The 15195-nt window shown below is 33.2% G+C and overlaps 1 protein-coding gene across 1 annotated transcript in view; it reads right to left on the bottom strand.

Annotated features, from left to right (window-relative positions):
- Positions 1-12148, bottom strand: part of Smp_162060 (hypothetical protein) — a 42736-nt gene extending 30588 nt beyond the window's left edge. The window contains exons 1-5 of the mRNA XM_018793183.1: positions 11843-12148; positions 11614-11798; positions 11492-11567; positions 11358-11454; positions 6537-6811 (exon numbers count right to left, since the gene is read on the bottom strand). Of these exons, the coding sequence (XP_018647721.1) occupies positions 6537-6811; positions 11358-11454; positions 11492-11567; positions 11614-11798; positions 11843-12116 (907 nt within the window). The 5' untranslated portion in view covers positions 12117-12148. The remainder of the gene's footprint in view (positions 1-6536; positions 6812-11357; positions 11455-11491; positions 11568-11613; positions 11799-11842) is intronic.
- Between the last annotated feature and the right edge of the window lie 3047 nt (positions 12149-15195).

The following is a 15195-nucleotide window of genomic DNA, read 5'->3' as shown; positions in this document are numbered from 1 at the left end:
AATATTAATTCATCTCTAATTTCATTGTTCATGCATTTTCCTACCAATTGCGCTTCGTTTCAGTTCTTTCCTCATCGGTCTTCTGCCAAAATACATTCTATGTCTGACCATCGCCACATACTACTTATATGGATATAAGTAGACCACACTACAGTATGACCTTTACTAAGAAATTTGAAGATCTCTGGGTTCGATTCCTAATGAGGTCTTGAATATATACTTCTATGGGGTTTAAAAATAAAGCTTTTAGACCACCTAGTGCTCTTTAATTTTCATTAGCTCTTTAGATAAAGTCATTCCATGATGAAAATTATCTTCACAGTTAAACATGATCATTCATAATTTGTTTTCAGTTGTCAAACAATACTGTATCAAGTGTATTTTCTTTCAGCTACACACACACGCACATACACAAAAGCACATTGCAATATTTCATTCACACATGTTATCACATACAATGCTCATATTGTGTCAGGTACTTTTGCTAATACTACATTCCATAGAGGAATCAATAAATCACTAAATCAGTTATTCATTATACGATACTAATAAACCAGTCTACTTTACATGATATGGTTTCCTTCATTGATTTATAAACTACTTGTTTATTAGCTAAACATTTAATTGGTTTAATATTCTGTTGAATAAACCATTTGATTGACATTGATTAGTCTAATGATTATACATCTTACGATTTTCTTAGTGAACAAAATTATATCTGACGTTAAATTATACATAACAATACTGAACAAATTAGGTTAAAAATATCCGTAACCAGAAAGTTGTGGTTGGAAGTTCATTTGAAGTTAGAGTTTTCATTTTAATTACTAGTCATATTATTGAAGCAAAAATTTTACAATTTTAAGGATATTTCATAGATGGGCTCCGTGACGAAGTCTTTAAACTAGTGTAATGTGTATGTTTTGAGCTTGAAAGTACTATGTTTTTCTCCTCAGAATATACTTCGCTCCATTCCATAACATAAACAAGGATGTTATGACTCAAAAGATTATCATGAGCACTGTAAACTTGAGAATGATACTTTGTGTCTGATTGATTGATTTCATAAAACCATTGGCTAAGTTGATGATTTTTGATTAAAAGATAATCAGTATCGATTCGATATTTGCACTCATTCTCAATGATATTTAAGACGTATTGATTCAGATTACTTTTAGTAATATCTATGTTGCTGGTTCCTGACGTTTCTTAGAAAACTCAGTTTCTTTTATCATAACATATCTATTGAACATCTGAATATATTACCTTACAACAATGAATGACATGGATCAAAATCAGTTATAGAGGTTTTTGATTAGGAATAGTACTTTTGTGTACTTCGTTCAGTGTTATTCCTTTTTACAGTGACCTGATATTATTATCAACAAACTTATTACAGATTTTGGTTAAACTACAGTATAGGGATGAGATTAAAACAACTGCAACTAATTTCCAGCTAGTTCCTAATCCATCAGAAAACGGATTTTACAAATGGATATTTTATGGATTAGTAAGTCTACTGATGTCTTTTATAGGTTACACTATCTGTAAATAGCAAAAACAACCACTTATAAGCTCGTTCTTACGGCCATAAATTGTCCATATTCTTGAACTCCTAAAATAATCCAAGTAGATTTTTTATGAATCCCCACGTTGTTTTTTCTTGGGGTTAGAAATTTAGGGTTTAGAGTTAGAGTTTTTATCTTAAACTCACATCGGCTACTATGTTAAAATATTCTGAATGAACTTTGCTCGAAAATATAAGAGGCTTTGTCTGGTTGTTTCATCCACCACGTGGTGCCACCACGAATAGGTTAGTTTTAGAATTAAGGATTTATGGTGAAGATTAGCCTGTTGTATACAATCTACAGAAACAGAATTAGGTATTGGATGTGTTCAACACTATCATATTGATATCAGAAGGGGTTTTGTGGATATTATAGTAATTTCAATAATTAAGATCATGAGTCAATTGAAGTCAGACCACCATAGAAAACCTGAAATCACTGGACGGCCGTCTTGTCCTATTGTGGGACTCCTCAACAGTGAGCATCCACGATCCCTCCTCGCCAGATTCGAACCCCGAACCTATCAGTCTTGCGCGAGAGCGCTTAACCTCTAGACCACTGAGCCGGCATCCAACTATTGAAATTACTATAATATCCAAAAGACCCCTTCTGATATTAATAAACATATTGTTATATACTAGGAAAGAAGTAAGTACGGATAACTTACGGTACCTATTATTGGACTATTATTCTATTTATATTCCTATCGTATAACTATCCAGTAACTAGATTATGTATATCTATATTCATCTTATTACAAGCTTCATTTTGACCTATTGATTATTATTATATGATTTATTGTCCCTAAATTATACTCGGTTTATTGAATACTGTCTCCCACGCTTACAGCCACATTTGGCTTGGTTTTGTACAAATATTATTTTCTATTTTATGGTGTGGTGTGGTCTGTTTGTCTGGTATATAAACAAAGTATGCTTGGAATAAACGGTTCGCATTACAGCAGCTGCTATTGGTGTTTTGGACTCAAGTGGACGGGCTAGGCGGATTAAGGACCAATAAGGACGCTAGATTACTCATACTACTCGAACGTCATTGTCACAGTTTTAAGGTCGTAGAAGTCGTATTCCATTGGTGGATAATTTACGCGAATTACGTCCTTGTTAATTTGTAAGGTCATAACGAATTAGCGACGACCTTGATCAAAACATAACAATTGGCGACGGCTAGGTCAAGTCATAACACATATGCTCACTAGTGACTGGCTTCAAGAGGTATTCCAACGGTGTTAATGTCTAACTTCAACCGATCCTTTTCATTGTTTTATAACTAAACTAGTTATTGTTTTCTGATTGGTTAATAGGTCAGTCACCCAAAGTCGTCAGTATAGTATACTTTTACTAAAATATCCAGCTCCAGGAAATACCTCTTGAAGCCAGTCACTAGTGAGCATATGTGGATTAATATCAGAAGGGGTCTTGTGGATATTATAGTAATTTCAATAGTTGGATGCCGGCTCAGTAAGTATCCACTATAACGCTAAGAATCGTTGATCCACAGCTTCAGTCGATTCGTGATATTATGTTACATTCATCCACTGCTATTCACTGATCACGACTTTCGGTGAGAATGTTTTTCAGAAGTCACCAGTAAATGCACGACAATTTCATGCTCAAGAAGCTTATGAAAAACTGTTTTATTTGTAATTTTTTACTTCAGTGGCTGACTTTAACCCTTTTATTTTTATCAGTTGTCTAACTAAAATCAGTATGTGATACAAACCATTTTGACAATGAACAATCTCCACAAACTTTCTGTGTTAATAACATAGAGTTACTAGGGGTTACATAGATGTGAATATGATCTGAGCACTAACAGGTAATTATGTTTGTGCAATAAAACTATCGAAGTAAACTGAAGGAATATAACCCTGGACGATATGAGTAACCAAGACTTACTTTATTCGTTCAGAATGTCTAAACTATCTGGCTTCAGTACACAACAAACAGTTTTTTTTGTTTGCAATCAAAATTACCTTTAAAATAGCCAAGTATTTCATTTACCACATAAATATGTAGAAAGAAGTTACTTTATAATGGATAAACAGTACAATTCTGTAGTTATATAAGAACTCTCGTCTAAATTAGAGCGAATAGTTTCACAGCATTTGAGCACCGAGTTGATGTAAGACATTATATAGGAATAATATATATTTGTAAAATCTCAGCGAATGAATTTGTAGTAAATCCAACGTTTCGCCTGGCAATCTGGTCCAAGCTTTTTCAAGGAAACGTTGGATTTACTACAAATTCATTCGCTGAGATTTTACAAGTATATATTATTCCTATATAAATTCTGTAGTTACTTAAATAAAAACCATGCATAATTTCAACAGTATTATCAAATGATTTGAAAATTTTACTGTTTATTCTAAAATTGATTAGAGCGTGAATAGTAAAACTTGGTTCACATGGATACAAGGAACATCCGGTATTTAGATCATTTCAATAAAAATTATTTAATACTTTTTAATATGAGTATTTGATACAACAACATAGTAATATACCTAATATGGCTTACCTATCGTTAAATCACTTCATATAAACTATGGTTAGAATTATGTTTACATAAATCCATAATAAATAATACTATGAAATGAAGTAAACATGCTGCAACCGTCGCTTTCACAATTACATTACACTATTAACAGAATGTGAAAATTAATTTCAATGTAAATTAATCAATACTTCAACAATTTTCAGTATAAGGGGATCGATGGAAATTATGAAACTTTCATATTGTGAATCACAAACTCCCCCTATACTGGTAATAATCAAGTGGTCACTACTGATTAGCTCGAAGATGTAACTGTAGGATTTATTTTGTCCTACAGATATACTATTAAACTGTAAACACGATACTGGCGATCCCAGAGTCTATGTGAAAGCTTATAGTCAGAACAAGGACAACTTGGCTTTAAACTTTATCTGTTTCTAAACATAAAAACAATTAAATTAGTACAATAATTAGAGAATTACAGTCATTAAGTAAAACGCACAAACATACCGACCAGTATTGCGTGTCTTATTAAATGAATAAAATTTATGAGTCACACTAATATAATAGGATAATAATGTCTTTCAATTGGTAGGTGACATGCAACAGGGATAGTTTACAGACACATCAGACCAGATTGACGTGGTGGGAGCTTAAGCAACGATTTGATTGGTTAGTTATGGACATAACTAACAGTAACTCCTGTAGTTCTAATGGAAAGCCATGACTAGTAGGGCAAAACCATGTCAGATATGTATTACGCAATTGATGACGGTTATACAATACCTTGGATTGATATTACTACCGTTGAGTGCTTCTTCAGTAGTCTAGGGTTTAAGTGTTCGAAGGCCATAAGTTCAGCTCTCGGATTCGCAGTTGTGGATGCGATCCGTTTTGGAGTCCCATAAGAGAAGAGAACGGCTGTCTATTTCTTTCAAGTTTCCAGTGGTAGCCTAACTAATGTCAGTTGGTGGACTAAAATTATGGGAACCAATCATTATTACTAGTGGAATTCTTCATGATTACAAATATGGCATATCAATAAATACCAACTGGTGTGAAATCTAGATTCTGGATTCTAACAAGTAGACTTTAACCACTTAATATTAGTGAGAGTTCTATATAAAGCCAAATTGCTTACACTGGTGATTCTATGAATTAAACGAAATTATGTTAGCTGCGACTGTGTGGTCTATTAGTGTAAACATGCATAACACAAATATTTACCATCTAAAATTAAATACTTAAATTTATCGAAACATATATCTTGTGAGTGATTGTTTAAATGAACAGTTCACAGTAAAGGAGTTTAGTCAAAATCTTAGTAAAACGCGACTTTTCAAAGGTACTTTTGTGTAATTGCTGTATTTCTCAGAGATAAACTAAAACTGTAGATTATTAACACTCTGTACAGTGAATACATACGACTATGAATGGTTCAGCTTTCAGTGAGATAATGATTAAAAGGGTAGTAGTGATTGGAAAAACTTAATAATACTTGTAGAAGACCATAATATATGAAGGGTAACCAGTTAACAATAGAGTTTCAAAGTACTCAATGTTTTGGAAATGTTTATTGTTTAATGATCACTCAACACATAGTGTTTTGAGCAACAAATCTCAGTTAGTTTATCAGGGTTTTGGATGCACATGAACTGAGGTACTATGAGTTGAAAGAATACAGCTAAGGAAAGATCAACCAAAGAGGAGGTGAATTTCCCGACATCCAGTTACAGAGTAAGTAATGAACTAAGACTTCTTAGGTGAAGTCTAAGGCAAATTATACGTTAAAACCTAGGGGCTTTAGATGGTACTGCGTTCACATTTTTATATGAGTCTAAGTCAGTGATATAAAATAGTTGTGTATTCATCCAGATGCAAACACAAAATGATATAATAAAAGAGTTCCAAAGGGAAAGTGTATTATTAGAATTTATCTTTAATTGGCTCAAATTTCCTTGCTTTTCAATGTGACACTATTTTAATACTTCTGAATGTGTCCATCTGTTCTTGTTACAGTTGGTTCATATATGATTTACACAACATGATCGTTCTGTATAGTCTAAGATCTCTGACAATCAAAAATCAAGGACTTTATCAGGCTTGGAGACATATCATCAGTAAACCATATGTCAGTTGTAAAATAATTTAATCAGGTTAGGACAATATTATTAATCCAAATTTTTAGTCATAAAAGTAATCTGTCACTAGTCTGTAAACATAATAATTCAGTGTCTTCATTTGAAACATTCTGGCGGACATTAAGTTAAACATTACACTCTAATTCGTTTTCAAATTTATAACGCATTACTAATCATTTTTCCAATAGTAATAGTAGTTGTTGAGTGAAATCTGAAACCAAATTCGATCACTAATCTTGTAATATATACAATTTAACTTAAGTTTTCTTTCCATCTACATATTATGTAACTTTTTAATAATAATTAGAATTACTTTTTCTGTATTCATTAAATGTTGTCAAGTGTTTCTCATCAATTTTCCTCACATTTTCCCGTTCTTGATCATTGTTGACAATACCATCTGATTCTATTAAAGGATGTGTTTGTTCTTCAATATGATTCACATTTTCAATTGAGCTTCTTTCAGAGATATGATTTGTTCCAGTAATATACTTGTTTAAATTTTGTACATGATACCATTGAATGTATAAAAACATATCTATACTTGTGGCGATTACCACAAGAATAGTTAATGCTGAGCATATTGATCTGCAAAACAAGAAAAATCGGTTTTTTTAGATAAGTAGAATGTATTGTTTAATTTGCTGTACTCAAATTAAATTACATAGTGAATAACAGTTTGTGTATAACTCATATCTAAGTAACTCCAGTTCGAGATTCAATATTCTCTATTTTCAAAGGGTTTAGCATAAGTTTCAACTGCATTTTAAAGTCCTCATATGAACATTTCACCTCTGTTTCTTGAAAATTATTCTTCTCATTAAGTTAACTGAGACAACTGATATCAATTCTTAAACTATTCCATGGTAAGAATTCTCACTTATTAAAACGTCGAAAAATTATGGACAAATATAGCAACAATAATCCAGTCAAATAGTGAAACAGTCAAAATAAATATACAGATAATGATAAGGTAAAAGTCAACAATAAGTAGTTGAACTCCATATTAACAGAATGAGCTATCAGTCATATGAAGAGAAGTTCGAATAACATACTTCTACCTGAAATTGTTGCTGATGATGATGTTCATAAGAACAATCAAAGCTTCATGATTAAACCACGCAGCTCAGTGAATGAAATTCCATCAAAATTAAATGAAACTGTTCGTTGTCTCACCGAAGAATGTAATTTTTACTGACAACAACGAAATTCTTCATGTCATTAACAAGAAAAATCATTTATTTTACTAGTCCTCCACTTTAAAAACATTAATGTATAAACGTTTTGAGTAGATTATTTAACGTTAAACTAAGATAATTATTTCTTATTCTAGAAAGACATGTTATCGAACAGTCAGGAAACCCAATGAATCCTGGTGTGAGGATATTTTTCATTATATATATATATATATATATATATATATATATATATATATATGACGCACATTGAGGAAATCACCCAACTGCGTCACAAGGCAAGCCCTCACATAGAGTCCTGACGGCCAAAGAAAAAGAGGAAGACCAAAGAACACATTACTCCGAGAAATGGAAACAGACATGAAAAGAATGAACAAAAATTGGATAGAACTAGAAAGGAAGTCCGAGGACAGAGTGGGTTGGAGAATGTTGGTCGGGGGCCTATGCTCCATTTGGAGTAACAGGCATACGTAATTAAGTAAGTAAGTGTATATAACTCACTTCTACATGATATTATTTGTGACTGAGCGTAGTAAAATATTGAAAGTTTTGAATATTGAACAACATTAATTCAAAGGGTACAACTTTAGTCATTAGCAAAAGTATATAAATTTGCTAAGTAATGTCAATAAATAAAAAACCCGCATAAAACCATGATCAACACATCACTTTTACTTTCAAGGTCAGTGAGTGTATACTAATTTAATAAAATACACATTTTATTGATCACAACATGTTTTTACAAATGATAAACACTTTTTCACTTCTAAATGAAAATTTTGTTTTATAGTCGTTCTCTATGATGGATCTAATTGATTTTTCTTACATGCAAAATTGAACAATTTAAAATAATCTTTATAAAATTGAAATCAGATGAGCTTAGAATTTTGTATTTTAGTTGATCGTGAAGTGAGAAATAGATATTTCACAAAATTACTTCACCAAGTTGAAAGTAATGGTAAACACTTTTTTTCTATCAGAAGGGATATCTTGTGGATATTATAGTAATTTTAATAGTTGAGATCATGAGTCTTGAGTTCAAATCTCACGAGGCGGGATCGTGGATGCGCACTGTTGAGAAGTTTCTTAATAGGACGAGATGGCTGTCCAGTGCTTCCAGGTTTTTCATGGTGGTCTAGCTTCAATTGACTCATGATTTCAACGATTAAAATTATTTTGTTCTAATGAACATAATTCGGTTTAAACCACTATCTTAAAAGGTGAGTTTAAAACGTGAAGTTATACTAAGTGCATGTTAATTTTAAATATCTGGATACAATATAAATGGTTAAAACTTTCAATTTTATAGAAATCATATTGAAGCATATATGACTGGTTAAATTGCTAAGTTTAATTGTTAAAAATGTCATTATTATTTTGGATTGTAATGTAGAATACAATGATATATGTGTATATTCATGGGAATAAACATTCGATAAAATCATAATATTTAACATTTTCGAGCATTTATCAATCCATCTATTGGGTATGTGTAACAAAGAAAGTATGATTTCACTAGGAATTTCATTTTAGTCATCTAAAGCTATATACGTATGTCTTGTGTGAACTTACTACTGTAGTAAATCATAAGTTTCTGGATGAAAAAAGCAAATAAATTGAAAGTTAGTGTTTGAAATGAAATCCCCAGAGAAAAGCATGCTCATCTACGCAACAGCTCAAATGATTTGAATTGTTTTTTCTGGTTAGCGTTTTTTAGCGGGTTAGTTTTCTATGGGATGAAGTCGCTAACCCCATGCCCAACCCTCCTCCTTTACGTGGGCTTGGGACCGGCAGTAACTCTACAAGAGTTACAAGCGGAGTTCCATCTACGCAACACTCATTCAGAAAATGTCTGGATATGTTTGATACTGTAGACGTATTGAACTTTGAAAAAAAAAGCGGATACGCTCTACGCTCTACGCACGTATCGTAATCTAAGTATATATTGGTAGGAAATTAAGAAACTATTCCAAATATCATAATATAATACTCTCTATTTTTATTGGTAGTTAGTTGACTAATAGATATGGTGAGATAAAAAGATGATATTAATACAGGTTACTATTTCAGCATGAATTTTTATAAAGTAAGAATAACGAGCATTATGTAATAAAGTGAATTTATTTCATTTCATATTCAGAGCACAAGAAATGTTATATCCTAGCGAAAACATAAGTATGGGTAATTTCCGGGACCTATTAATGGACGATTATTCTATATATATTCTTATTGTTTAACTATTGAGTAACTAGTTTGTGTATATCTATATTCATCTTATTATAAGCTTCATTTTGATCTATGAATTATTATTATGCGATTTACTATCCCTAAATTATATTCAGTTTATTGATTATTGTATCCCACGTTCACAGCCACATTTGGTTTGATCTTGTACAAATACTATTTTCTATTTTATGGTGTGATGCGGTCTGTCTGGTATATAGACCGAGTATGCTTGAAATAAATGATTCGCATTACAGAAGCTGTCATTGGTGTTCTAAACTCAATTAAAAGGGCTGGGCGGACGAAGGACCAATAAGGACTCTAGACTACTCATACTGGTAGAACGTCATTGATTTGGCACAGCGTTAAGATTGGAAAAGTCGTATTTCAATTGGTGAATAATTCACGTGATAAAAGCCGGACATAAAAAATCAGTAACGAATTAGCATAACAAATTGGCGACGGCCTTTTATGAAGTCACAACAAGAAATGAAATAAATTCACTTAATTCTATAATGTTCATTATCCTTATTTTACAACCATTCATTTATGCCAAGGAATCAATTGAATGAACTTCATATCAGTATGAATTTTTATGAAGCATGACAAGTTTGAACTCTGGTCTCATATGATAATTATATTCGTTGTATTAATTGAGTTTGAACTTCTGATATGCTAATGTCAATAACTTTGTCTATTTTTTTACATATATAATATTTCCGAAGGGGTTTTGTGGAGATTTCAGTATTTTTCAAAGTTGAAATCATGAGTCGATTGAAGCTTTGAAACTTTGAAAAATACTGAAATCACCACAAAACCCCTTCTGTTTATAATCATATGCTCACTAGTGACTGACTTCAAGATACATGTCCTGGAGTTCTAGTGGGAAGCAGTAACCAGTGGAGTTCAACCAGGTCTGTTGGGAGATATCAACTCACTAATGACATTGGTGAATGGTTGCTCAATTTCGTCGATCGGTTGAAGTTAGACATTAATACTGTTGGATGCCGGCTCAGTGGTCTATCGGTTAAGTGCTCTGGCTCGAGACTCGTAGGTCCTGGGTTCGAATCTCGCGAGTGAGAGGTCGTGGATGCGCACTGCTGAGGAGTCCCATAATTGGACGAAACGGCCGTCCAGTTCTTCCAGGTTTTCCATGGTGGTCTAGCTTCAGTTGGCTCATGATTTCAACTTTGAAAAATATATAATATTTATTAATAAATCACCAAGTTTGTATAAAATCAGCACATAAATGAGTGTATTCAAGTTTAATGACGGCTTGTCTTGATAACGTATTTCGGGAATATTTTTGAAGAGTCAATATGATTTTCATTTGCTCCTCACTTTGCATTGTGAGGATGACAGTGATTCTTAACTGTCAAGTATAAACAGTATTACAGTGGATACGATAGGAGCTACAGGAAACAGTATTATAACTCTTATAACTCATAAAATTGTTTTTCTTTACTTCTGTATTCAGTATATACTTGTAGTTTTAACTAACTGTCATACAGAAACCTATTTCAAATAAGTACACAGTCATTTCTTTCAAATGAAATACCCAAAATTCAGTAAAAGGTTCCTTAAATAAAATCAGTAGTAATTATAGTTATTACTTCAGATGACACCAAAGTTTAATTAATTATAAAATCGTGACAAAAATGTCTGATGTTTGACAGTCTTAATTTTTTAAAAATTCTATTACATGTAATACTTACACAGCTATGTAATACCATGTGTCTTTTTGAACATCACCAACAAATCGATGACAAAAACTTTCTTTTTGATTCAACCTAAGTAAGAGATAATACGCAGCTAATATCATAAAAAAAATAACACGGTATAATCTTACTTGTATTGATAATACTTCTAACCTCTTCACTAGTACAAGTATTAGGCATACATAATCCAACTGACATTCTTAATTCCTATAAAATGAAACAAATCAAATCCGACATAAAATAATAATTTTACCGGAATTATTGCTATAGAAGTGTTCATATCAAATACCATAGTACAATATGATCCATGAAATTTCGGTTCTTCTTTTTCTCCAATTGAATGATATCCTGAACATTTAAGACATACATCATAACTTCCCACCCAATGCATAGCACCACCTAGAATTCCTGGTGGAGGATGTGCTGTAGCATCTAACCCTATACAATAAAAGATGTTAATACAAAAGTTATGCGAATCAAACATTGTAACGCCCAACTTTGCTTTTGATATATACCCAATATAATATTAAGAATATCATTTGCACAAGATGTTTTGATTTCAGGTAATTTTAAATTTGTATACACATTATTGACAAATAAATTATTCATTGAATTAAACGATTCAGCATAGTTATCATCATATAATTCATGAAAATATCCATTTTTCATCGAAGATTTTAAAGGTTTTTTTGCATTACAATGAAGTAAACACCATAGAAACCATAGTAAGCATAGATTTTGTTTAAATCGTAACATTCGTAATGATATGATCACATATTAAAACAAAATATTGTACAACTGTTATGATTACACTTCATTGAAACGATTTATACAAGTTTGTCTATAAATAAGCTAACCAATCAAATTATTCTCTGACAAGGTTAAAATATTAAACACCTACGCAATTTCTAATTATGACTAATTTTTTTACATGGTAACAAAATACACCAACTTATTCAATTTAGTATGTTTAAGCAGATTTTTTAGTAAATTAGTAATCGATCATTTTGGTTAAATTTGTCTAGGTAAATTAATTTATTGTTCACCTGATTATATTCATCAATGATAATAGGGGTGTCATTATTAAATAATATAATTACTAAGATATATAAACATTGAAATCTGTTTTATATAGTTTATATATAAATACATGTTCAATAGGCACAGATCCAGGATAAACTGTAATGAGTATATAAATGTTAAAAAGATTTGTGTCCAGTTATGTAGAAACATTGTACATGAAATTCTGAAGAGGAAATCACTTATTTGAAGACACAAGTGATAGAGCATCTTTTTACTATCTTGACTATTACAAGTCTTTTTTTCATACTAAAGTTTACATCATTCAAAACTAAGCACAAAGACGTTACTGCTGAGCTATCTACTATGAAGTTACACGTACATTCGAAACCGATAATCCCATCTATTGAATAGTTTCTGTTTATATCCAGTAAAATATAGTTATTGAGTCTCATACCAAGCCTCTGCTATCATTTACAATGTCAAGGTAAAAAGTCTAAGAAACTAACGCTCAAATTCGCTTTGTATTGCAGAAGTTACGGCTATTGGATAGAACAGCTGGACTCCAGTTTTACAGTCATGATAGATATGGTACATAATATTTTAACAGAATGAATATTGTCTCAGCAGTATTGTTAGAAAGGTGATGGTAATAAATCAATTGTATTTTCAACAGGAAACCCCTGAAAATATAACAGTCAGGTATATAATGATTTTATGGTGTAAAAGGGAACACTAAGTAGATCGTCATCATACAGGGTTGAATAGTGTTGGGAACAACAGTGACCTTGTCAAATGCATATGTCTGGTTTGTGATACGAGGTGAAGATATAAAGTCTACACTTACTTACTTACTTACGCCTGTTACCCCTCGAGGAGCGTAGGCCGCACATCAGCATTCTCCATCCAACCCTGTCCTGGGCAAATTTTTCCAGTTCTTTCTAGTTAACATTCATCCTTTTCATATCTGCTTCTATTTCACAACTTAATGTGTTCTTTGGCCTTCCTCTTTTCCACTTCCCTTCAGAATTCCAAGTTAGGGCTTGCCTTGTGGTGCAGTTTGTTGATTTCCTTAATGTATGTCCGATCCACTTCCAACGTCTTTTCCTAATTTCCTTTTCAGCTGGAAGTTGGTTTGTCCTCTCCCATAAAACGCTGTTGCTGATAGTATTCGGCCAGTGAATGTTGAGTATTTTGTGTAGACAACTGTTCATAAATGCTTGTACATTCTTGACGATGGTTGTAGTAGTTCTCCACGTTTCAGCTCCGTACAGCAGAACTGACTATCTTGACGTTCGTATTGAAGATTCTCACTTTGAAGTTAGTTGACAGTTGTTTTGAGTTCCATATGTTCTTCAATTGTAGAAATGCTGCCCTTGGTTGCCAATCTTTGCCTTTACATCTACATCCGATTCTCCTTGTTTATCAATGATACTTCCCAGATACGTGAATATTTCCACCTCTCCCAGAGTTTCTCCATCAAGTGTGATTGGGTTTGTGTTCTCCGTGTTGTATTTGAGAATCTTGCTTTTCCTTTGTGTATGTTGAGGTCTATTGATGCAGAGACTGCTGCTACATTAGTTGTCTTCGTCTGTATTTGTTCATGTGTATGGGGTAGGGGGGCTAGGTCATCTGCGAAGTCCAAATCGTCCAATTGGTTCTGAGATGTCCATTGTATTCCTTGCTTCCTTTCAGATATCGAGGTCTTCATAATGCAGTCAACCACCAGAGGAAAGAGGAACGAGGAGAGTAGATAGCCTTGTCTGACTCTGGTCCTTACTGGAAATGCATCTGTCAGCTGTCCTTCATGCACGACTTTGCACTGTAGCCTGTCGTATGAGTTTTGGATAATGTTGACAATCTTCTCAGGAACTCCATAGTGTCGAAGAAGTTTCCATAATGTTCTCCGGTCCACACTATCAAACGCCTTCTCATAGTCAACAAAGTTGATGTATAGCAACGAATTCCACTCAACTGATTGTTCTACGATGATCCGTAGTGTCGCAGTTTGGTCTGTGCACAACCGCTCCTTACGGAATTCAGCCTGTTGATCTCAAAGTCAAGCGTCTACTGTGTCTTTCATCCGGTTCAGAAACACTCTGCTGGAAACTTTTCCTGGGACTGACAACAAACTAATGCCTCTGTAAGTCTCACATTTGCTCAGATCTCCCTTCTTCGGTATCTTGATGAGGTATCCTTCTTTCCAGTCCGTCGGTACTTGTTCCTCCTCACAAATCTTCCTGAATAGAACGTGGAGCATATTTGCAGTTGCTACAATGTCTGACTTCAGTGCCTCAGCTGGTATATTGTCAGATCCTGCTGTTTTCCAACTCTTGATTTGTCTGGTGTCCATCTTGATTTTTTCTGTCGTTGATGAAGTGACATCTATAGGAAGGTCTGTGTGTGCTGCTTCGATGTCCGGTGGATTCAATGGAGCTGGTCTATTCAGCAGTTCCTCGAAGTATTCTGACCTTCTTTTCCTCTTTTCTTCAATCTCCGTGATTGTCTTTCCTTCTTTGTCCTTGACTGGTCTGTCCGGTTTACTATATCCCCTTGCTAGTTTCGTCGTTGTATCATATAGTTGTTTCATATTCTCTTCTATTGCAGCTATTTCCGCCGTCGTTGCTAGTTCTCCCATGTATTTCTGCTTGTCAGCTTTAATGCTCTTTTTCACTTGCCTGTTCGCTCCTGCGTAGTCTGCTTGCGACTTGACTTTCTCTGCTCGCGTTAGACTGTTGTTAATTGTTGTCTTCTTGTTCTGTGGTGTGGTCTACTTATATCCATATAAGTAGTATATGGTGTTGGTCAGACATAG

Source organism: Schistosoma mansoni, chromosome 1 (genome assembly GCF_000237925.1).
Source record: "Schistosoma mansoni strain Puerto Rico chromosome 1, complete genome".
NCBI lineage: Eukaryota > Metazoa > Platyhelminthes > Trematoda > Strigeidida > Schistosomatidae > Schistosoma > Schistosoma mansoni.
Note: the sequence above shows the minus strand (reverse complement) of the source record. Positions and strands in the feature narration are given on the sequence as shown.